General features: G+C 39.8%; 1 protein-coding gene across 4 annotated transcripts in view; it reads left to right on the top strand.

The window, feature by feature from the left end:
- Positions 1-25,017, top strand: part of casr (calcium-sensing receptor) — a 102,413-nt gene that overhangs the window by 64,397 nt on the left and 12,999 nt on the right. For all 4 annotated transcript variants that reach the window (XR_015758852.1, XM_043700978.2, XM_043700976.2 and 1 more), the window contains 3 exons: positions 6,004-6,310; positions 9,368-10,264; positions 24,037-24,267. Coding sequence is in view for 3 of the 4 variants with exons in the window: in XM_043700978.2 (XP_043556913.2) it covers positions 6,004-6,310; positions 9,368-10,264; positions 24,037-24,267 (1,435 nt within the window). In the remaining variant the exon portion in view is untranslated. The remainder of the gene's footprint in view (positions 1-6,003; positions 6,311-9,367; positions 10,265-24,036; positions 24,268-25,017) is intronic.

Raw genomic sequence — 25,017 nt, 5'->3', positions numbered from 1 at the left:
GAGGGTTGGTCAATGGGAGGAAGGAATCTGGTTGGTGGCAGGGAGGAGTGAAGGGTGGGGGAGGGGCTGGGAAGGGAGGTTATTTGAAATTGGAGAACTCAGTGTTGAGTTCTCCAGGCTGTAAGCTGCCCAGGCTGAATTTGAGGTGTTGCTTGAATTCCCCTTCCCACTCCCTTTCCGACATGATCATCCTTGGCTGCCTCCTTTGCCATAACAAACCAAACTGCAAATTGGAGGAACAACACCAACTGGATTCATTCCTCTCATTGACCAACCAGGTCATATCCTCTACCCCTTCAACTAACCCCACTCCACCACACCACCTCTGCTATCCCTTTTATCTGCAGCTCTCTCTACACCCAGCCCCAGTCCTGAAGAAGACTTACACCTGAAATGTCAACTTCTCTATCTCCTGATGCTGCCTAGCTTGCTGTGTTCTTTCAGCTTCCTGCCTGTCTACGTCAACAAGACAACAGCACTAAGAAACTTGAAGCCTGTATGAACTTCAGCCAAACTAAACTTTGCTTTCATAATGGAATGGTAAGGCCAGTGGAATTGGCATAAGATGCAATGTTGTCTGTGGTCAAATGTTCTGTGTTAAATTATGTGAGTCTGTGTACTACTGATGCTCGTTGTGCTTAACTAGTTATACCTGAGTGCACTCAAAGAAAAGTCAATACATTGTAGAAGTTACTTGGAGTTACAACTGTAGGCATGGAGCATCCATTAAAGAAAAAAACCTTTGTAAGTAAAATACCTGCACACATAGCAACTGATGTTTCATCTCAGCATAGATCTGAGTTATCAAATCTACAAAGGTTACTGCAAAACCAAACGACTGAATGGAAATCCCATCATGTTAGTTCATTGAGTCTCATTTCCACTGAAATCTTTTACCTTTGTAATTCTCAGTTAAATTATATCACAATAAAGTAATTGATCATTTTCTCAGTCCAAGCATTTATTTAAATCAGAAACAGTAAGTGCCATGTGTAATTTATTTAATGCACTGGGTTTCTTTCATTGCCTTTTTTTGTTTAATCCCATCAGGAAATTTCACTATGTTGAGTTTCTGAATCATGGTCAAATGTGTCAATTAGAGGCTCTTCTTCTTTCTTCTTAGGCAGCCCTTTGGGAATGGGGATGACATTCTTCCACTGTGGGTCCTGACCTCAATAGTGGATCCACACAGCCTGTTGTCATGGGGCAGATCGTATGAGCTGGGAGGGTGGGACGTTGAGAATGTTTAAAACTCTTTAGCCCATTTTCACTTAGATTGCGTATGAGACTGTTAGGGGCAATCAAAATTCTCTGCACCTTTGCAGGTGTTTCTTCTACAGTTTCGATGGTATTGGGGAAAAGATTTCCATGAGCTCGTGGGGATGTTGCAACTTTACGGTAATTTTGAGAACATTCTGTCTGAGTAGAGGGTTGTGTTTGGGATAATGTGGCTTACCCGATTGGCCATAACCAGTGCCTCCATGTTGGCCTGAGAGAAGATATTTATATGGAGCACCTATCCTGCTCTTGAATTTGCAGGATTTTGCAGAGACATCTCTGATGTTATTTCTCCAATGGCTTGAGGTATCTGCTGAACAATGTCCATTGCACCAATGCATACAAGAGGACACGACAGCCCTGTAGAACATATGCTTAATGCCATGTTTGAGGTCTTGGTTAACAAATACTGGTCCTCAGATGGCCAAAGACTGTGTTAGGAGAAGGTGAGAACTGCAGATGCTGGAGTACCAGAGTTGAAGAATGTCGTGCTGGAAAAACACAGCAGGCCAGGCAGCATTTGAGGAGCAGGAGAATCGACGTTTTGGGCATAAGCCCTTCTTCCTGAGTAGGTTGATAGAGGACCTTTGTCTTCTAGATATTTAACCTGAGGCCCATTCTTCCTAAACACTTCCAAGAGTTTATTGATGCTGAATGGGAGTTCAGCCTTTGCATGTGTCATCTACTTACTACGTCTCAATGATGGAAGTTGGGTGATCTTGGTTCTAGATTTAAGTTTCCCATAATTCTTTAGCTTAGCTCCATTTTGTGGATGTGAGGAAGATAGAAAGGAACATTGGTACAATGATGCAGCCATGCTTGAACCCAACTTGCACACTTATTGGATCTGTGATGGATTTGTTTCATGTTTTCATGGAACAAGCGGAGAATGGTGACAAATTTCTGCAAACAGACAAATTTCTCCCACATAACAGCATGGGAGATCTTTGTGAGATCAAAGAGTCCATGTATAAATATTGCTGCTGCTCTCTGCATTTTACCCATCTTGCTGTGAAGATCATGGCTCCTGTGCCTCTTGATGGTCAGAGTCTGCATTGTGACTCTGGTAAGAGCTCTTCAGCCATGGTGGGGAAGATGCAATTGAAGAAGATTCATGCCATTAATTTCATTGTGGCAGACAGCCCTCTGTAGTTATCACAATCAATCAATTCCTTTCTTGAAGCTACTCACAATTACTGCCACTCTGAGGTCTGCTGGTGTGCTCTCCTCCTTCCAGATGAGGGGAATAATTCACATTGTCATGCAGAGGATCTTCTCCACTGATCGGCTGCACTGGTGGCTTCATTGGTTCTTAACTGTTCGATGGCCTTTCCAACTTCATGTCAAATAATTGTTCTGCTGAAACACTGGGTAGTTAGAAGCGGTGGGATGTGGTTGAAGACACTCATATTGAGGACTGAATCCTGGTTGAGGAGATCCTCGAAGCACTACTTCCAATGAGTGCTTCCTGCCTATCTGTCCTTTGTAAAAGTTATTCCATTCTTAGCTCTCAGAACAGAGTGTGATGTGAGTTTGTGTCTTGATTGCGCTGATGAATACATACATGTCACGGTTGTCCGTGAATTACTGTATGTCCTGCTCTATTTCCACCCATCATTTATACTTTAGGTCAGAGGTTTACGTTGGACCTTAGCCTTCATTTGTCTGTAGACCTGATTTCTTACCCTTGAATTTTGATGGTGCTTCTAGTTCAGGAAAACCTTGTACTTGGAGTTTTTTGTAGCTCTTGGATTTCCTGATCATTCTCATCAAACCAATTTCCTGGTGAGGAAATCAAAGGCATCTGTGCCAGTGCTGCTTGTAATGTATTTAAGGACAAGCCAAGTGTTGGGAACATTCTATGGTTCTGTTCATTGAGTGACATCAGGTTGTCAGTGAGACATTAACTGAATAGGTCTTCCTTTGCAAAGACCTTGAGTCCATCATCACAGAATGTCCTGAGGTAGTGTTCTGTGTTTTTTGGGCCAATCTATTGTAGATTGTAGTCATGTTTAGGTATTGGATGGTCCAAAAGTCTTCAACTTATATCCAGGTGATGTGAACATCCTTTTGATCCCTCATTTGGAAGATGATGTAAAGAGTGTGGTGCTGGAAAAGCACAGCAGGTGAAGCAGCATCCAAGGAGCAGGAAAATCAATGTTTCGGGCAAAAGCCCTTCGCCTGCTGTGCTTTTCCAGCACCACACTCTCGACTCTAATCTCCAGCATCTGCAGTCCTCACTTTCACCTGGAAGATGATGTAGTCAAGGAGGTGCTAATGACTGGAGCAAATGTTGCCACAACATTTTTTATTTGTTTCTATGACTGTAGTTGTCAAAACAATGACTTCTGAAGAATCTGAATTCATAGTTCTCCCCATAAATCATCTAATGAATTGAATACTAACCTTCAGTCATATTCTTTTCCATTCCCAGTTTTTCCTCTGACTCCCACAACTTTGAATTTCACTAATGTTTTTTTCTGTGGGACTTTGTGGAATGTCTTTGTGGAGTTGTAGAGCCTTCCCCTGGGAAGGCCATTTCCTCAAAAAGGCTGGTCAGGCTGGACAGGCAAGATTCTCCCCACTAAATCCATATTAATTATTGCTTACTATCTTATTACTGTATACTCCTAATGGCTTATTCCCAGTAATTGAATCCATCTCTTCAACTTTAGAAATTAGACTCCTGGGTTCATAATTTTATTTTTTTCTAGGTATAACCCTGCTGGCCAAGTCATCTTTGCTGCCACCTGGTGAAGTCGCACGCACAATGCTATTAGGGAGGGAGTTCTTGGATTTGACTCAGTGATGGTGAAGAAACAAAAATAAGAGTCCAAGTCAGCAGAGTGTGTGGCTAAATGGGGATATGAAGTAGTGGTTCCCATGTATATGGTATTTGTGTCCTTCTCAATGGCAGAAGTTGTGGGTTTGGAAGGTGCTGTTGAAATAGTTGTCCGTGCCTGTTTTTCTTCCATTTTGGGAAACGCATTAATTTCGAATCTACTGGTACTTTCTTAGATTCAAATGACACTCCCATCATGATTGGTATTGTTTCAATAATACCTATAGAATTTTTCATCATGCAGGAATAAGTCTCCATGGATTAGTATTTTGAAATCCCTTTCAGCCTGTCCAGGGTTTTTATCTCATTTATATTGAAATATTTGAAACCTAGCCATGAGTTATTCATGTGGAAATGTCTTTTTGTGCAAGTGATACTTGAGAGAATAAAATGAGAAGTGGCATGTGGTAACAGTTAACTCCTTAGGGTGGAGATGGAGCTCCCTCGCGAAAACTGTAGTTATTTGCTGAAGACATTAGGTATGGAGTGAACAGAAAAAAGAGACTATTATTGTTAATGGTTGCAATGTAAAAGTTTCCAGTCACAATCAAAGCAATTTAATTCGCAACATTTTTTCATTTTAAATTTTCCCATCCTTGAATCATTACTCGAAGGGAGATTAGTATTCTAAATGTTAACTTATTGCAAAATCAGTCTTAACCATAATTAGTCAGACCCATTTCACAATGAGTAAATAAAAGTAATTTGTATTAACTACAATTAATTAATTAATAAATAATGAGGAAGGGGAGGATGTTGTGAAACTTGAAAGCATTCAGAAAAGATTTACAAGGATGCTGTCAGGGTTGGAGGACTTGAGCTAAAGAGGGAGGTTAAATAAGCTGGGGCTGTTTTCCCTGGAGCATCGGAGGCTGAGGGGTGACCTTATAGAGGTTGATAAAATCATGAGGGGCATGGATAGGATAAATAGACAAGGTCTTTTCTCTAGGGTGGGGAGACCATAACTTGAGGGCATAGGTTTAGGATGAGAGGGGAAAGATATGAAAGGGACCTAAGGGGCAAAGTTTTCACACAGACGGCGGTGTGTGTATGGAATGTGCTGCCAGAGGAAATGGTGGAGGCTGGTACAATTACAGCATTTAAAAGGCATTTGGACAGCTATATGAATAGAAATGGTTTAGAGAGATATGGGCCCAAGTGCTGGCAAATGGGACTAGATTAGGTTAGGATGTCTGATCGGCATAGACGGGTTGGACCAATGGGTCTGTTTCCGTGCTGTACATTTCTATGATTCTATGAAAGTTGCATCTGAAAACTGTCTGTTGTGGTTTAGTGGTGCATCAGAGGTAGGAGCACATGGATTCAAGTTCCACCTCAAAATGCTGTGCAAACAATATGTTCAGTGCATTCCTAAGTACGGGGGCGGCAATGTCAGAAGTACCATCGTTTGGATCAGGGTTTAAACTAAGGCCATAACTGCTTTCTCACATGGACTTAAACGATTGCATGACACTACTCTGGAGAAGAACAGGAGAATGTTACTAAAAATGATGGATTATCTAGATTTTATTATATTGCTGTTTGTAGGACCTTACAATATACAAATTGGCAACTGTGTTTCCTACGTTATAACAGCAAATGCACCTTATTGGTAGTAAAGCACTTCGGGAAGTCTTCAGGATGTGAAAAACATATAAAAAAGCAACCTTTCCTTTTTCTTTTCTGATAAAAAATGTTAGTCATTAAGCTGTAAACAATTCCATTAAGAAAACTGTTTTTGCAATGGGTTTGTATTGTGGCTGAGGCATCTCTCCTTGTGTCCATTTTGATTACAGACTGATCAATGGAAAGGCCACAGTTAGACTGATTGGTTGAAAAGGTGAATAAGAATATCATAACTACGTCTCAATTATCATTGACAGGTACAACTTCAGAGGATTCCGGTGGTTGCAGGCAATGATATTTGCAATTGAGGAAATCAACAATAGTATGAAATTTCTACCAAATATCACTCTCGGATACAGGATATTTGATACGTGCAACACTGTGTCCAAAGGCCTGGAAGCAACTCTAAGTTTTGTAGCCCAGAATAAAATCGACTCACTGAACTTGGATGAGTTTTGTAACTGCTCTGATCACATCCCATCGACAATAGCAGTTGTGGGGGCAACGGGATCTGGAATTTCGACTGCAGTCGCCAATCTGCTGGGGTTGTTTCACATTCCACAGGTCAGTGCACTTAGTGACAATGAACAAGATTGTGAGTGTGTGTACATTGTGGAGAACAAGTGTTTCTGTAACCAGTATATGTATGTGTGTTTGTGAAGGAGACCACATGTAGCTGTAGACAAACAGCCAGCTCTTTGTGAATACCACATTTTAACAACTGTCTAGTCAAATTTAAATTGTCTTACATGTAAAAACATAACAGATTAGAAGACATTTTGCATTAATATCAACAACCTTTCATTAGTGATTAATAGTGACATTGATTTTTAAACTTTAAGCTCATATTCTTTTTATGAAAATAGATACTGGACTTCATTTTGCAGCAGGGTTTTGAAATAAATAATCAGTAAAAGCCATTGAAGTAAATATAGAATTGGATTTGCTGGGTTGAATGGTCTCATTTCTTGGCCAATTTGTTAGACAATTCATTGGTCTGACGGAATAGCTAGATGTAATTGTTCAGTGAATTCCTTTAACAAGAAATATAGTTCTGCTATCTGCATAATCTAAAATGAAATGGAACTGATGATGTTGTTTAAATGCTTCCCTCCTTAGCTAGAGGCCCTAATATTCCCTCTGAGCTGTTTTCACTAACAGGAAAAGCCAGTATAGTCCAGTATGAAACCAGTACAAAACTGGATTAGGATGTACTGGGGTTCAGTAGTTTTGATCTGGTTGGATCTGGATTTGTACTGGAGGCAACCACAATTGTGGTCCTTCTATTGGTCAGAAATCAGACACCTCTAGTTTTCATGACTTTTCAGCACAGACTCAGATTACTCTCCACAAAACCCCATACTGTCTCTTTTTATCATTATGCACACTCTTATATAAAATTCATTTAAGCATTATCTTCATCATTTTATTTATCTTTTCACTTATTTTTAGACAGCTCATGCTCCACTCTCACAGACCCCACCCTTCCATTCCTTACCCTCACACCTCCTGCTACCCCCCAGCACCTACCCTCAAAGTCTCTGTCTTCACCACTCCTCACCCTCACAGTTCTTGCATCCTTTGACTCTCCACAATCCTCACCTGCCCCACACCTCCCTATCATCCTCACAGTCCCTGCACCCCTCATACAGACCCTCAGAGCACCCACCCTTTTCCCCACCAACACAGCTCCTGCACTCCTCAATTCTTCACCTTGACATGTACTGCTCCTGATTTCCCATGCTCAGAGATCCTGCCCTTCACTCCCTGCAAGAGAGCATAAATTACAAGGAGTTGTTTTAACTATGGATCAAGCATGGTAGATAATGGGTGATTAATTCACTATAATTTGCTTTATACTATTGTGCAAAATTAAAATCACCCTCCGTGATCCCAGAATTCTGTATAGTTTAAAATTCAAGTGCCCATCCTTCTAACATGTGGGATGAATAGTAATAAAACTTTCAGGTCATTTATGATGTCTTCTTGATCATAATTAACAAATCTTAATATCTAGTAGTATTACTAAAATTGATGATTTAGTAACATTCAGATTCCTACACAATTGTTGAAATTCAATAGCACTAATAGCACACTAGCTGTAACTTTTACAAAAGGTAGCAACACTGAATCTTATACATATTGATCTATAGGATAAGATCCTACATTCAGTTTCTTGAAAGTGCACTGAATAATTTGAAGCTATTTAAGAGACAAATGAGAACAGGCTTAGCAGTGGCATTTATAAGTAAGATTTCACACTTTTTGGTATGTAGGTTTTCCTGAATTTCTTCATTGTAACTCCATCTGAGATATCTATTCTCAATATAGTGCACTAGTGAAGTATGATGCAAGTATAAGGTTTTAGCAGTATACATTTTTCTAGTCCATTGAAAGTGTAGCTAATCAAACTGCAGTGATCACCTAAAGTAAGCAGGCCCATTTCACAAAAACAGGCCCTTTTCACAAAGACAGGCTAGAAACAACTAACTACCAAAGAGAACCAAAGACATTTGAACATTTGAAATAAAAAGGGAAAATGCTGAAAGTACTCTGCAGCTCTAGCAGCATCAATGGAATGAGAAAACTGGGAGATATGATTCAGGCTGATAACCTTTGATCAGAACATAAAAACGGTTTTTTGTAAGATATGAAATTGTAAGATCTAAAACTGGCCAGAATTTGACTGTTAGTGTACAGCAACCCCATGTCAAGAGAAAACTCACATCACCAGCATTAATGAATGGACTTTGGGACTAAGTAATCGTGTAGCCTTAGATGTGACACATTTGCTACAGGATGTGGGAAAGTGTTTGTTCAGAAGAATTGGGGACATCTGTTCTTAGTGTCAATGGATCAGTGTAAATAAGGTGATAATATTTCTTCACTTGTGGAATGCGTGGTAGTTCTTCCTTCTCATGCTGGAGGCTAGAAGTGTGCATTTTTCACAGTAGGGTTTTGGATAATTACACTTCTGTTTATATCAGAGACTCTTAAAATTCATACTCAATAGGAAAAGTACTTGTGATTTAATAAGTTTAATAGAATATGCACATAATAGAACAATCCTGATACATTTTCACGATAACCACACTGAGCAGATTTGAAGTTACTGAAGGGTAACCAGCAGGAAACTTGCCACCAGAATACATGAACACCAGTTGGCCACCAAAAGACATGACCTACTATCACTAGTTTCTGTATATACAGACAAAGAAGGACATCACTTTGACTGGGACAACACACACATCCTAGGTCAGGTGAAACAAAGACACGCACGAGAATTCTTAGAAGCCTAGCATTCTAACCAGAACTCCCTCAATAAACACATCGACTGAGATCCTATCTATCTTCCCTTAAAAAAAAGAACCGAAATGATATCGCCAAGACCTATAAATAGAGAGGCAGGACATACCACCAGTGTTTCACCAGAGACTCTCACTGATGATGTTACCTAGTCACGGTGACGAAATGTCTGAAAACAAACCTCCAAACTCAGTGAGCAAACTCACAGACTTAAGAACTCAAATGTTTGCTGCACAAAGAGTTGAGAATTTTGATTTATGACTATTTAGCTTTTGCACAGATGACCCTTGCTAACACTTGTTGTTTCTATTGAAGGTCAGTTATGCCTCCTCAAGCAGGCTCTTAAGCAACAAGAATGAATACAAGGCTTTCCTTCGCACAATCCCAAATGATGGGCAACAGGCTACTGCCATGGCTGAGATTATCGAGCATTTTCAGTGGAATTGGGTGGGCACTTTAGCCGCTGATGACGACTATGGGCGTCCAGGGATAGATACATTTCGGGAAGAAGCTGAAGAACGGGATATCTGCATAGATTTCAGTGAGATGATTTCTCAGTACTATACCCAGAAACAGGTGGAACAGCTTGCAGATATCATTCAGAATTCCTCAGCCAGAGTGATTGTTGTCTTCTCAAATGGCCCTGACTTGGAACCACTGATACAAGAGATAGTTCGACGAAACATCACTGGTAGAATTTGGCTGGCAAGTGAAGCATGGGCGAGTTCCTCATTGATAGCCAAACCGGAGTATTTCCATGTTGTTGGTGGAACCATTGGAATTGCACTCCGAGCAGGCCGCATCCCAGGATTCAATGAGTTTTTAAAAAGAGTCCATCCCAGCAGATCCTCTGACAATGGATTTGTCAAGGAATTTTGGGAAGAAACATTTAACTGTTATTTCACTGATGAATCCCTAACACAGCTAAAAAATTCAAAAGCACCAACCCATGGATTAGCAACACAGGATGGAAATGCTAAAGTGCAGCATTCCACAAGGACAAGATCAAGACCTCCATGCACTGGAGAAGAGAATATCACGAGTGTGGAAACTCCTTATCTGGATTATACTCACCTACGTATTTCATACAATGTATATGTAGCAGTATATTCAATTGCTCACGCTCTGCAGGACATCTATGACTGCAAACCAGGCAAGGGTATATTTGCAAATGGATCATGTCCCGATATAAAGAAAGTTGAAGCATGGCAGGTAAAGGAGATGAATTATTGCAAGTATAATCTTAATTGAAACTCTATTCAAAAGCTGAGAGTGTGGTGCTGCAAAAGCACAGCAGGTCAGGCAGCATCCAAGGAGCAGGAGAATTGACATTTCAGGCTAAAGCCCATTCCTGATGAAAGGCTTTTGCCTGAAACATTGATTCTCCTGCTTCTCGGATGCTGCCTGAACTGCTCTGCTTTTCCAGCACCACACTCTTGACTCTGATCTCCAGCATCTGCAGTCCTCACTTTTTCTATTCAAAAGCTGCCCAGTGTAAGAATAGTTTGGATATTACAGTTATGAATAATTCTAAACTGCTCATTAGCAGTAGCACCTTAGATAATGAGGAATGGAATGGAAAATGTTTGATCAAACCAGTAAATTTTGTTCTTCCTCACTTCCCATATTTTAATGTGCTGTGGGTTCCCTGTCAAAACTCCATATCATCCATTATTTAATTCTGATCTGTGTGATCCACAGGCAACAGTGCTCCACCATGTTTCTGGAATATGGAAATTTTCGTGCCTGATTATCTCATATAAATGTAGTTTATATCATCATGTCCTTTTTCTTGGATATCACCAAATGCTTCAACAGCTGTTTGACTCCCTGTAGTCAATTTCAAACATCCAGTATACTATGGAAGGTGGAAAGGCTGCATGCAATTTTTCTGAATATTCTCAGTCACCTGAGGAACAATGGAGGAGGATTTGATTGGCTTGATATCCATGCATGGAGATCCAAATGTCTGGATGATACAAAGCTATGTGGGAATGTATGTTATCAGAAAGATGCAAAATGGCTTCAGGACGATTTGGACAGGGTTAGTGAATGGGCAAGAACATGGCAGATGTAATATAATGTGAAAAAAATGTGAAGTTATTCCTTTAGTGGGTTGTGCAGAGTCTTTCTGAAATGGTGAAAGGTTGGAAAGTGTCGATGTACTAGGTATCCTTGTTGATAAGTCACTGAAGGATAACATGCAAGTGCAGCAAGCTATTAGGAAGGCTAGTGGAATGCTTGCCTTTCTTACAAGAGGATTCAAGTCAGTAGTGAAGTTTTCTTCAATTAAGTAGAAGCTTGTTTAGACCACAATTGAGTCCTGTATGCAGCTTTAGTCTTCTTATCTCAGGAAATACATTGCCACTGTCTGGAAAATTTGCCCCAATCTCACGCAGCTACTTTGACAGCTGCTGTTGAAAAGCAAGCAAATAAGGTAAGTCTAAGGTCTCTTATAGCAGAGTGGCAGTGTCCCTGTCTCTGGGCCACAAGATCCAGGTTCAAGTTCCACCTGTACCAGAAATGTGTCATAACATGCCTGAATGGCTTGATTAAAAATAACTATATGGTAAATGTGACGGTAGGGAGCAGGATGGTTTGGGAGATTCGGTGCTGGTTAGGAGTAGGTTACCAGTTGCAGAGGATAGTAGGCAGGTATGGGCAGGTTGCCCTTTGGATGATGACTAGGAAGCCAGGTAAATGTGCAGTGTTTAGGGCAGGCTGAGGTAAGCAAGAGGCATCGGGTCTGAGGGGTTTTAGGTCCAGCAATGGGGGCTGTTGGATCAGGTCCAGCATGGGAACGGGAGAGTTGGGTTGGGTCCGGTGGGTTGCAGGGTTAGATCTGGGCCTCGGGTCCCTGGGTAGTGTTTGAGTGACAAGCCCCCTGCGAGTGTTGGGGTCTGGGGAACTAGCTGGGCGCTGATGTTCGTCTGGCACCATAGTCACTCAGGAATTAGACTATATATTCAGTATGAAGTCTCCAGTAGGGGAAATGCCCAGAGGAAAATTAAGTTTCCCAAGCAATTCCTTCCAATTCTGCTACCTTGGAGATTCTGCAGGGCCCCCGTTTGCCCTTTCCCATTTACACCAGAATAACAACTGTCAGCCAGCGGAATATCGAGGCTATTATTGTAGAGAGGGAGTGCAATGTAGGTTCACCAGATCTGGTCCCAGGATGCAGGACTGTCCTATGAAGAGAAAGTGAGGATTGCAGATGCTGGAGATCAGAGTCATGAGTGTGGTGTTGGAAAAGCACAGCAGGTCAGGCAGCATCCAAGGAGCAGGAGAATTGACGTTTTGGGCCAGAGCCCTTCGTCAGGGCTTATTAATGAGAACTCATTCCTGATGAAGGGTTTATGCCCGAAACATCGATTCTCCTGCTCCTCGGGTGCTGCCTTACCTGCTGTGCTTTTCTAGTACCACACTCTGTCCTATGAAGAGAGATTGGGTAAACTTTGAAGAATGAGAAATGATCGCATTGAAACTTATGAAATATTTAAATGGATAGACAGGATATATGCAGGTAAGATGTTTCCCCTGATTGTTAAGTCTAGAACCAGGGGGCACATTTTAAAAATAAGGGGGAATACCACTTAGGTCTGGGATGAGGAGAAACATTTTTACTCAATGAGTTGTGAACATTTGGAATTCTCTTTCACAGAGGGCTATGGAAGCTCAGTCTTTTTAAGTATACATAATGTAGACATTGATAAATTTCTCATTACCAATGGGGATGGGTTAGATAAAAGGGATGGAATGGCTAGACAATCTTGATGAGCTGAATGGCCAAATGCTAATTCTATGTTTCTATGACACAGATAGAATCCTACAAATCCACAACGACCCCCCGAAGTGTAACCTACCCAGACCCATTCGCCTCCTACTCTACATTTACCCCTAACTAATGCTCCTAACCTACACATTACAGAACTCTATGGGCAATTTTAGCGTGGCTAATTCATCTAACCTGCATGTTTTTGCACAGCTTATTATATTCCCCTATGTTTTTTCACATGTCTGTCAAGGTTTACAGTCATTTCCAAACTTTAAGGAGATTTATTTTTCCCTTTTGGAGATCAGATAGCAAATTAATTTTGATCAGAAAATCACTGACAACAGAAATCCGTCAATCTGTCAGGAGATCGTCACATGAACACAGTGATAACAGCAAAATCTCAGTAAAATCACATATTTCTTCACTCAGAGTAACCTATGCTGTGATTATATGGGCAGCGCCACCTTTGTTTCAGGCAATTGGTGTTCTTCTGCCAAGCTATGTTTGTTCATATGTGCTACCTCATGGTGATGCCCTTAACTTAACAGAAAGGTGTTTTGGAAAACTTGCATGATGATGGCTTAATTCAGGGTAATTGTGTCAGTTGTATATTATACAAACATGGTGATGTAGTTTTGCTTTGGAAAGTTCTGAATCAATACGGATTTTGTTCTTTAGCTCATGAACACATCTGTCACATCCCAATTGAGCTCAAGGAAAGCACAGACTAGGGATCAATTCTTTGCTTTTCCGGATCTGTATGTCTCATTTCCTCATTAAGTAATAAATTCACCGACAGAAGTACATGAGCTGCTGCTATTGTATTTTAAAAAAAAAACCTCAGTTTTACTAATGGTGTCATTATTGGAATGATTAACAAAGTTTACTTAAAATTATTCATTTTGGGATTTTGTTTGCATCAATCCTGTTGTTGCAACATTCAATTGGATTTCTGATGCATTCACAAGAAAATGTTTTTTCTGTGAAATAGGAACTCTACAACTACTTGCTTACGCTTTACTCCTTGTCCATATCTTTTCCTGTACAGCAGACCCCTGATTTGCAAATGTCCAACTTCCAAATACTCATACTTACAAATATGATTTCCTGCAGGGGTGTGATTTTAAAGATGACATATAAAGATACGAATGAATATTTTATATTGTCCTGCATTGTGTTCTGATTTACATACAAATCGACTTGTGAGCAAACTCCAGAACTGAACTTGTTCACAACCCAGGGTTTGCCTGTACCATAAGTTATTAGCAGAATAGCCTCTGGTCGGTGCTGTCTTTTGTGTGGTTTGATGCTAGTTTATGTGTTTGGGTTTGTTGAAGAGAAGGCAAGGTCAAGAACTGTCTGCAGGCTTGCATTTCAAATTAATACTCTTTATTATACATGAATACTGTATACCAGTGTACATGATAACCACAGACATACTAGGCTCTGACTTATAAGTACATTAGATAAAGATAATCTATCTTCTTTCTGTGCACATAGAGTCATAGAGATGAACAGCACAGAAACAGACCCTTCAGTGCAACTTATCCACGCCGACCAGATATCCCAACCTAATCTTGTCCCACCTGCTAGCATCTGGTCCATATCCATCCAAACCCTTCCTATTCATATACCCATCCAGATGCCTGCCTCTTAAATGTTGCAATTGTACCAGCCTCCACCACTTCCTCTGGCAGCTCATTCCATACACATACCACCCTCTGTGTGAAAAAGTTACCCCTTAGGTCTCTTTTATATCTTTCCTCTCTCACCCTAAACCCATACCCTCTAGTTCTGGACTCCCCCACCCCAGGGAAAAAGTTTTGTCTATTTATCCCATCCATGCCCCTCATGATTTTACAAACCTTTATGAGGTCACCCCTCAGCCTCTGACGCTCCAGGGAAAAAAGCCCCAGCTTGTTCAACCTCTCCCTATAGCTCAAATCCTCCAACTCTGGCAACATCCTTGTAAATCTTTTCTGAACCCTTTCAAGTTTCACAACATCCTTCTGACAGGAAGGAGACCAGAACTGCACACAATATTCTAGTCTTTCAGTCTAGATTGTTGCACTGGTGTTCTTACGGTGAATGCAAAGTTTTCTAATTCTGACCACACTATGGCATTTATACCATCATGACAACTGGTAAGAGTGGACGTGTCCACTTGCTTTGAATGGGCAATGTCCAGTTTCCCTTCAGCACTTCATTTGTTGGCTATTTCCTCAAATGACATAAAGAATGCCTTCATAACTTTTAGCTCAAATCCAGTGGGGCTTATACAAATTATATATTTCTCTTTAGATTATAGCTAGAACTCTTCTCCTCAGAACCTTCTTTTGCATCTGAAGTTTCCTTCTGAAACTGTATAATTTTAAGACAGTACTTCTACCTCTTTCCACTTTTTGTTTTTCCTTCTCTTTTTTTTGTCTCCTAAATCATTCGTTTCAGCCTCTTAAATTCTGAACCTTTGGGCCTTTTCCTTCTCTGAATTACTTTTTTTTTCCCTTTCTCCTCCCTCAGATGTTCAAGATTTTCATCACTATCTTGTTTTTTAAATTCTTTTTCTATCTCAAGTTGCTTCAACTATGTTCCACATTCAGAACTTCTTGAATTGGAATTGGATCTTTACTAACTCAGGTGATTCACCACTTGGTGTGTCTAGTACTCTTTGCATTTCCATCAGTCCCAAAATTGCTTTGCCAATATTTCAATTACTTCCCTCTTCTTGGCATTGGCAAGTAATTCCATTGCTAATTTGTTTTCCAGTTTTATTAGTTTAGCTTTTATAACTTCTGAACCTGAAGCACTGTCTTAATTTACTGTGGCTAACTTTATCATCAGGTAAGTAGTTCTGAAATTTGTGAGCTGAGAAATCTTAACCATGCTCATCAGCCGAATCTTTCAGGAGGAAACAATCCTTTTTTGTTCTTTCCCTTAAGGTTTCAAATCTGCTGAGGGTATCTGGTAATTGGCCTCTTTTTCAGGAACTCAATTGGGATTTCTCTCTTTAAGACCATAAGGCTATAAGATGTTGGAGCAAAAATAGGCCGTTCAGCCCATCATGTCTGCTCCACAATTCAGTGAGATCATTTCTGATCTGCTCATCCCCAACTCTACTTTCCTGCCTTTTCCACATAACCTTTGATTCCCCTTACTGATTGAAGATCTATCTCAGCCTTGAATATGCTTAATGACCCAGTCTCAACAGCCCTCTGTGGTAATGAATTGCATAGATTCACAAACCACTGAGAGAAGAAGTTCCTCCTCTTTTCTGTCTTAAATGTGCAACTTCTTATGTTGATGCCCTCTACACTCTCCCACAAGGCTAAACAACATTTCTGCATCTACCCTGTCAAGTCCCCTAAAAACCTTGTATGTTTCAATAAGGTCACTTTTCATTATTCTATATTCCAAGGCGCATAGCTGCAATCTACTCAACCTTTCCTCTTAAGACAGTCCTTCTATACCCTGGATCAATCTAGTGAACCTTCTCTGATCTCCTCCAGTGCCAGCACAAACAGTCCCCAGGTTATGAACAGGTTCCATGCTTGAATCCGTTCCCAAGTTGATTTGTACGCCATTCGGAACTCAATGCAGGACCATATTAAAGTAGTCATTCATGAGTACAAAGAAACATTCACATGTCAGATACTTAAATTAAAATTAATACATTCCTGTTATTGCTGCTCCAACATCTTCCCTGTTCGGCTTGCTTCCAATTAACTCTGGCCAGGTCTTCCCTTGTGTCTTTATAGTTACCTTTACTCAATTATAATACAGTTACTTCTGATTCTAGTTCTTTCTCTCAAACTGTAGTGTGAATTGTATTGCATTATGGTGACTGCTCCCTAGGAGTTATTTCATCTTAAGCTCTCTAATCAAGTCTGCCTCATTACACATCACCAAATTCAGAAAGAGTTGTTCCCGAGTGGGCTCTAACACAAGCCCCTCCCAAAAAAACTACCTTGTACACATTCTGTGATTTTGTCAGTTTACCTGCATATCGAAGTCCCCCATGATCATTGTAATAGTGCCTTTTCTTATATGCCTTTTCTATTTCCTGTTTTATTTTCTTTCCCTAATCCTGACTACAGATAGGAGGCTTGTACATGACACCCATCAGAGAGATTTTTCCTTTGCTGTTCCTTAACTCTACAGACAGATTCTATACTTTCTGACTCTATATAACTTCTTGCTTTCAATTTCATTTCATTTCGTACTAACAAGGCAACCCCGCTCCCTGCCCATTTGCCTGTCCTTTCGTTATTCTTGGATATTTACTTCCCAGCTCTAAGCCCCCTGCAGCCACTTGTGATTCCCACAAGATCATACCCGCCAATTTCGATCTGTTACAATTTCATTTATCTTGTTTTCATGTACTGCAGCAATTAAGTACAACACCCTCAGTCCTGCATTGTCTGCCCCCTTCTTATATGCTTTGCCTGAAATTAAATTTGAGCTCTTCATGCTCTCTTGTTCTGAAAACTTTAATAGCCTTCCCCTTTTTAACTTTTCCCACTATTTTCCATGCAATTGAACCCAATGTTTAGTTTAATGGCATATCACTAGTTACAGGTTGCCATCCTGGAAATGCTCTCCTCATCCCAACTCTCAGTCTTCTACTTGATTGCCAATCCTCTATCCATGTTAATAAATGACTATGGCTCTATACTACCTCCAACACCATGGGCTCTTATCTTAATAAGGACCCTAATGTGTGGTACCTCATCCAACAGCTCCAGAAAATCATAAATATATTACACCCACTGCATCCTTTTTATCTATCCTGCTTGTTACCTCCTCAAAGAATTCTAGTAAATTTGTCAGGCATGATTTCGCCTTCATGAATCCATGCTAACTATACTTGATCATATTATGCATTTCAAAATGCTTTGCTATTACATTTTTTATAATAGACCCTTTTTTTCCCCCAATAACAGATATGAAGCTAACTGACCTGTTTTGTTTTCTGTCCCCTTCCCTTTTTAAATAAAAAAGTTACATTTGGCAGTTCTTCAATTATCTGGGACTTTTCCAGTATCTCAGAATTCCTGGAGGAATATTACCACTGCTACCATTAGCTCTGCAGCCATTTCATTTAATATCTTAGGACACTTCCCAGGGGAGTTATCGGTCTTTAGCCCCATGAGTTTCCCTAACATGTTTTCTCTAATGATAGTTATTGTATTTATTTTCTCTCCTCCTTTTGCCCTTGAATATTTAGCAATTTTAGGATGCTAATAGTGTCTCATAGTGAAAACTGATGCAAAACATTTATTCAGCTCCTCTGTCATTTCCTGGTTCTCCATTATTATTTGGGCAGCCTCATTCTCTAAGATGCTTTGTTCACTTTGGTCTCTCTTATCCCTTTAAGAAGATATTGCTGAATATTATTAGGAGGTGGAGAAGTTGACATTCCAGGTGTAACCCTTCTTCAGGACATTGTCACCTTTCCAACAGATCATCCAAAGTAGCATCTATGGATACTGCTTTCCAATACCCCAGTTCTTCCATCTCCGTTGCATCTGTTCTGAAGATGCCAAACTTTGATAAGGAAGCCTCTGAAATGGCCAGCTTCTTCCTCAACTGAGGATTGTCCAGCATCATGGTTGACAGCGCTCTAGCCAAGACTGACCAACCCCCACACTTCAGCCTTCTTTTCGCTCATAATAATAATAGGGTCCCCCTGGTCATCACCTACCATTCCACCAGTATCCACATCCAGAGGGTCATTAGCCTCCATATCTGCCACCTCCAGCAGGATACCATCACCTGACACATATTCCCCTCCCCTCCCCTCCCTTGTCAGCCTTCTGCAAGGGCCATTCCTCCTGGACACCCTGGTCCATTCATACTTCATTCCCAATCGCGCCACTGCCACTCCCCCCCCCCCCCCCCCACCTCCAAAATGCCTCAGGCATCATCCATTGCAATCTCAGAAAGTATAACATCTGCCCATTTACATCCACCCTCCTACTATCCATGGTCCCAAATATATTTTCCAGGTGAAGCAGCGCTTTACCTGTATTCACTGCTCACAATGTGATTTCCTCTACATTGAGGAAACAAAGCATAGACTGGATGACCACTTCACAGAATGCCTACGTTCTGTCCCAAAAAAAGACCCTGAGCTTCCAGTTGCCAACCACCTCAACATATCACCATGTGGCTGGCCAACACCTCTGTCTCAGGCTTGCTCCAGCAGAGCTCAGCATAATCTAGAAGAACAGCATCTCATTTTCCACTTGGGAACCCTAAAGCCTCCTGGACTTAATATTGAGTTCAACAATTTTAGTTCACCTTTCCCCCAGCCCCCTTGTCATCACTTGGGCTGCTACCACACACTACTTGTTGTCAGCCACTAATAGCCCCTATTAGCAGCTATTTATTCCCCCAGACTGACATTTAACCACCCTGTTTTCTGTCCAATTATTTTTGTCTCTCTCTGGGCTCTACCTCCAACTATCGTTTACTGCTCCCCACCTTATCTTCTGTATAAAAACCATCCTTTTCCTAGCTACCATCAGTTCTAAAGAAGGGTCACTGGACCTGAAATGTTAACTTTGATTTTCGCAGTTCTTTTGTGTATGGATAATGTGCTTCACTGAATGTTGACAGCATTTCTATTTTGTTTTGTATTTACATCATTGGCGATATTTTACTATTTGTTAATTTAACACACATTAATAGCCGGGGGGAAAAATGCTATCAAATTGAGGGTGAGGCTGATGGTGCATTCTGAATGTGGATAGTTGTGATAATCTTAGAGGACTGTTCTCTCATTATGGAGAGATAACCAGAAGTGAGTTTAACCTGAGGGACAACTTGCCTCAGGTGTGGGGGGAAGGTTTAGAAGGTGGGATCTGGACAATGACTCCAGCTGGTGGGAGAATTAAAACTGGACTGTTGGGTTTGCACTGCATTGTGAACCAGCCATGCAGCCAACTGAGTTAATTGTTATAAATATAAATGAGTCAAAAAGTGTGGTGCTGGAAAAGCGCAGCTGGTCAGGTAGCATCCGAGGAGCAGGGGAGTCTGCGCTTTTCCAGCACCACACGTTTTGACTCACTTTCCCCTATAAATATAAATGAGCTCAGCAGAGCTCAACATTTTCTTCCCATTTATTATTTTAGAAAATTATTAGCTGTGTATCACAGCCGAGCAGAAAAATATATGATACATAATGTTAATATACGGTCTTGTGGACTAGTGTGTCTCAAACCTTAAATGTGTTTGACATCTCAAATCAGGATGTCACATTTAATGTCTAATGTTGACATGTTAACGCTGTATATTGCTCTGATCAGGCTGCACCCCAAATCTGCATTCACTTTGAGTCTGACAGGCTTGAGGAAGCATTTATGCTCAAAAGGCAGGAAAAAGACCACGTGGTTTAATCAGATGACTGAGTTATTAGAAAAGAAAGGCAGAATCACCCAGAGTTTAAAATTACAAAGGACAATCAGTTTATAATTAAAAGGGGCAGTCAGTAATTAGACTACATTCAAACTAACCTGGCATTGTGCCAGTAAGTATTCACCTGCCTCCTCAGTTTATTGCAACAAGGCTAACACAATGTCTTTTCTTATGGATACATCTCTCTCAGGCCCACACTAACTTAAGTTTTAAAAGGACACAATTTAACCAGGTTTTCCTGAGTTGGTAAAAATAGTGAGTTTATTCATTACTAAATGCAAAAAGAAATAAGAACACAACACATACACAGATTAGAAATTATAAATGAATTTTTATATTAAAAATGATGCAACGCAGAAACGTTTAAGTTTTCTGTGAAGAGTGGGTAGTCGAATATTGTGGCCATTACAGTGGATGTTACTGGTAGCATTTCTGTTTTATCATGTTTTTTCATGGAAGAAACAGTGTGGAAGAAGGCCATTCAGCCCTTAAGTCCACTCCAAGCCTCTGAAGACAATCCCATCCATCCCATCCCCTTTACCCTTGCATTTCCCATGATTAATTTACCTAAACAGCATTTTTGTGGGAAACCAGAGCACCTGGAGGAAACCCACGCAGACACAGGGAGAATGTGCAAACTCCAAGGATATAATTGCCCAAAGGTGGAATCAAACCCAGGTCCCTGGTGCAGTAAGGCAAGCAGTGCTAACCAATAAGCCACCATGCCACCCTTGGTTGGGAGCTGAACAGTCAATTTCAAGATTCTTAGTTTTGTAGATCAATTGAAATGTTTTTGTTCTGTTTACTTTCAGTAGTAGCTGACTGGTAGCATTCAGAGTGTGAAAGATTCTTTTCCCTATGCATTTCTTGTAGTGCTGGGGTATTTAAATGGCTGTTCTCAGAGCTATGATCTTCACAGTATACTAGTCTACACATTAGGTATTGAGCCGCTAACATATTCAAAGGGTTTAAACTCTTTTAACCTCTGCCTTGTGATTCTTGAAAGGGAGGAAATGCAAATTTATCTCCAGGAGGATACAAGTTCCATATTTTTTAGATTAGATTCCCTACAGGTGGAAACAGGCCCTTCGGCCCAACCAGTCCACACCGACCTTCCGAAGAGTAACCCACCCAGACCCATTTCCCTCTGACTAATTGACCTAACACTATGGGACAATTAGCATGACCAATTCACCTGACCTCCACATTTTTGGACTGTGGGAGGAAACCGGAGCACCCGGAGGAAACCCACGCAGGCGCAGGGAGAATGTGCAAACTCAACACAGACAGTCACCCAAGGCTGGAATCGAACCTGGGACCCTGGTGCTGTGAGGCAGTAGTGCTAACCACGGAGCCACTGTGCCATCCTTTATAGTGAATTTTCTCCTTTTGAAGCTTCTTTGACACTTGCCAGTTATGACAATTTATACAATCCACTGGGATAATGCATTGTAAATAGAGCCTGACTTTACCCAAGTCATACCAAATGTATGCATTGTATACCAATTTACATGATTTTTGGACAAAGATTGATATTAGCTATAGATCAAGTCTCTGTGCTAAATAAGAATTATTATTTACTATAAGTAGTTATACTGTAGCTACAAGAAACTAGATATAAACTATTAGCATGTAATATTATTAACTAAAATTAATTCCCTTATAAATCCCTCCTTTACACATGCTCAGATAAACAAATATGAAAAATAGATTATTAGTGGAGATAAAAAATGGAAGTCAGTTTCTTTGTCAGTCAGATTCTTTGTTCTGACTTTGAGGTGATCCTACTTCAGCTGGCCAGGTACTTGCTATTTTCAGTTGTCTTTCTTTTTCTCTGGAACTGATTGTGAGAAGTACATAATGACTGATTCACTTGGATAATGTCTTGGATTTATCAATTCAAAACTCACAGCTTACAACAACTACCTCAGAAAAGCTAACTAGTTTTCATCAAGTTAAAACTGAGTTTTTTTATAGCAACTAACAGGCAGCTTCAGTTGGGGAGAACAACGGTCCTTCTCTCTCCGTATGTCTATATTTCTAAACTTGTTTCCAGTTCCTATCTGCTTAGCCAGCTGAGAATCAATCACCTTCACTAATAAACAACTCCTTGGCTTCTGATCATCTGTCCATTACAGGAACCTAAAGACGCAGAAACAGAGTTCACAATAGGAATCGAATTCCTTGCTGTGAAATTGTGCAGCCGTTCTGTTAAATCCCTGTTTTAACAACAATTCTTTCTCCTTGCAGACCAGTCTTTAAAGACACAAAAATAAGAGACGCAGTTCAGATTCATTCTCTCAAGGCAGCCACTGAATTTACAATTGCTGTCAATTTTTGGCTGTATGTAGCTGTTTAAAGAATTACACATACACTTTAATTAAAACGTTTGGTATCTCCATGGTTATGATGCTATAGAATGTTCTCTAGATAACAACTTAGAGTTAAATGGGTATTATTTAAGAAGTGATTAATGGTAAGATGAATAACCATCAGTTTCCAGGAAAGAAAGATGTAATGAATTAAGTCCCACAACTTATTACGAAATCTGTGAATCACACCTTAAATGTAATCTAAAGATGGTCACCAAAAATCCAACAGCAAATTCTGAAGAAACCTCTTTATCTAGAGAGTGTTGGAAATATGAAATTTGCTATCACAAGGAGTGGTTGAAGTGAATAATAAAGATGCACTTAAGAGAAAGCTAGACAATCATTTGAAAAGAATGGAGGTTAAGGTGTCAGATCTAGAAGATCAAAGTTGGAAGGATGCAGAAGTGGAACGTAAATACTAGTATTGACTGGGTGGAACAAATGGCCTGTTCTGTGCTTTCTATCCTGTAGAATCCTACGTAAATAGAAATACAATTTCCAAGGAGCCAGATCTCTAGCACTTTTACAATTGGTTCAAATAATCACTATCTGTTTGGGTAACCATTCTAAATTATCAAATATCTGGAGTCCCTTTTCAGCAGCTGGACAAATAGCTATCATTTACTTACAGAGAAAAAAAATTCAAAGGAGTGAGAAAGTGATCCATGCTCCACCACTCACTGTCACCAATCGGGATCAACCACAAAACAGTGAAATTTAATAATTCATAACTTTTACAAATTACATATATTCATTATGTGATTGTTTTTCCTATGTTTTTACCCTTTTTTTACTTTGATCCCTGGTTTGATTTAGAAAGTTTGTTATGCACAATATTCACTGAGACCAGGCTGTGACAGAATCTGCTATTTTTACTTCTTGCTTGAATTAGGAAATGTAGTTTTGCTGCATTTCTTCTAGAGTCTGTTTTTTATTCTTCACAATTAGCCATCAGAGTTTCTACATTTTCTATTTAAGCATTGTGTTTTTTTAATGAAACATAGATTCCAATTGTGCAATTACTTTCTTTATACATTTTAGTTTATTTATCAAATAAAATCTGAACTTTAAGTTAGCCTGACAGGAGTCTACTCAAATTGATTGAAGTCACTGTTTTTAGCATCTCAGATCCTCTAAGGGAGAGAGAGAAATAACAAAGTCAAAATAAAAACAAATATAAAATCGGAATCAGAGGGATATAAAAAATTTGAGAGGGCATCAGTGAAGACAGTAGCAAAGGAGAGAGGCAAATGATAGTTATTACTATTCATTTGTTTTGTCTTTGTTTCCTTCTCAACATTGTCATGATAACATAATAAACAAACTTTAAGAAAGAGTACATGGAGCCACACTACAGACCGGTGTGCTTGAATGAATTACATGTGCAAGGTTTGTTACAAAGTCTTTTAATTATCTACTAGGTTCTCAACCATCTGCTGCATTTGAAGTTTACAAACAGCATGGGCGAGCAGGTTGATTTTGATGATCAAGGTGACCTTAAAGGAAATTATACCATTATCAATTGGCAGTTGTCCCCTGAGGATGAATCTGTAGTGTTTCAAGAAGTTGGCAACTACAATGCAGATGCTAAACCAAGTGATAGACTCAACATAAATGAGAAGAAAATCTTGTGGAGTGGTTTCTCAAAAGTGGTACGTGATCAATTTTTAATTGTCTGTTTTATTTTTGTTCAATACACAATTTGTTCAATACACAATTTGATTTTCATTGATTGTTGCAATATATCTCCTCAGCTGCCACTTTAAAGAAAAATACTTTAACTAAACCATTAGTGGTCTATAGTTGACTAGTAAATAGCTATCCTTTTAACACTATACAAAGGAAAATATATCTGAATACATTTTAGTTAATAGATTAATATGTAATAGCTATTTTGCTGAAATAAATGTACATTTTGTCAAAGCTTTTCATCTGGCACTCATCAGGACAATTTGCAAGAATACCAATACGGGAAAAACCAACATTTATACAGAATGAGAGGAGAGTGCTGTCTGATTAGTGAGTGAACTTTGATAGTAGAAACATTCTTGTGGAGAATGAACCAAAGCATTAAACCAGCTAACTATCAGCCTTTATTTAGGTTTTAAACAAATTAGGTCCGGTTTCAAATTTAAATAAAGTCTGGCAGTCACTGTCAATAATCATTGGTGCATACTCCATCACAATGTCTCTACGAATTAGAACCAATGTCTCAACCAATCAGCACTCCCCTGTTGTGTAGTACAGATGTTGATTTACCTGTTGGAGTAGGCATTCTTGCAAACTGTCCTGATGAATGCAAGATGAAAAGCTTCAACAAAATGTGCCTTTTTTAAAACAATGCACAAGTTTTGGTCTACTATTCAGCTATTTGTATAATAGCTATATTTATCACTACCTCT

The sequence above is a fragment of the Chiloscyllium plagiosum genome, unplaced genomic scaffold (assembly GCF_037043375.1).
Source record: "Chiloscyllium plagiosum isolate Xiang-an unplaced genomic scaffold, Cpla_swu_hap1 HiC_scaffold_12, whole genome shotgun sequence".
Lineage (NCBI taxonomy): Eukaryota > Metazoa > Chordata > Chondrichthyes > Orectolobiformes > Hemiscylliidae > Chiloscyllium > Chiloscyllium plagiosum.
The sequence above is the reverse complement of the archived record's forward strand: the minus strand, read 5'-3'. Positions and strand labels throughout refer to the sequence as shown.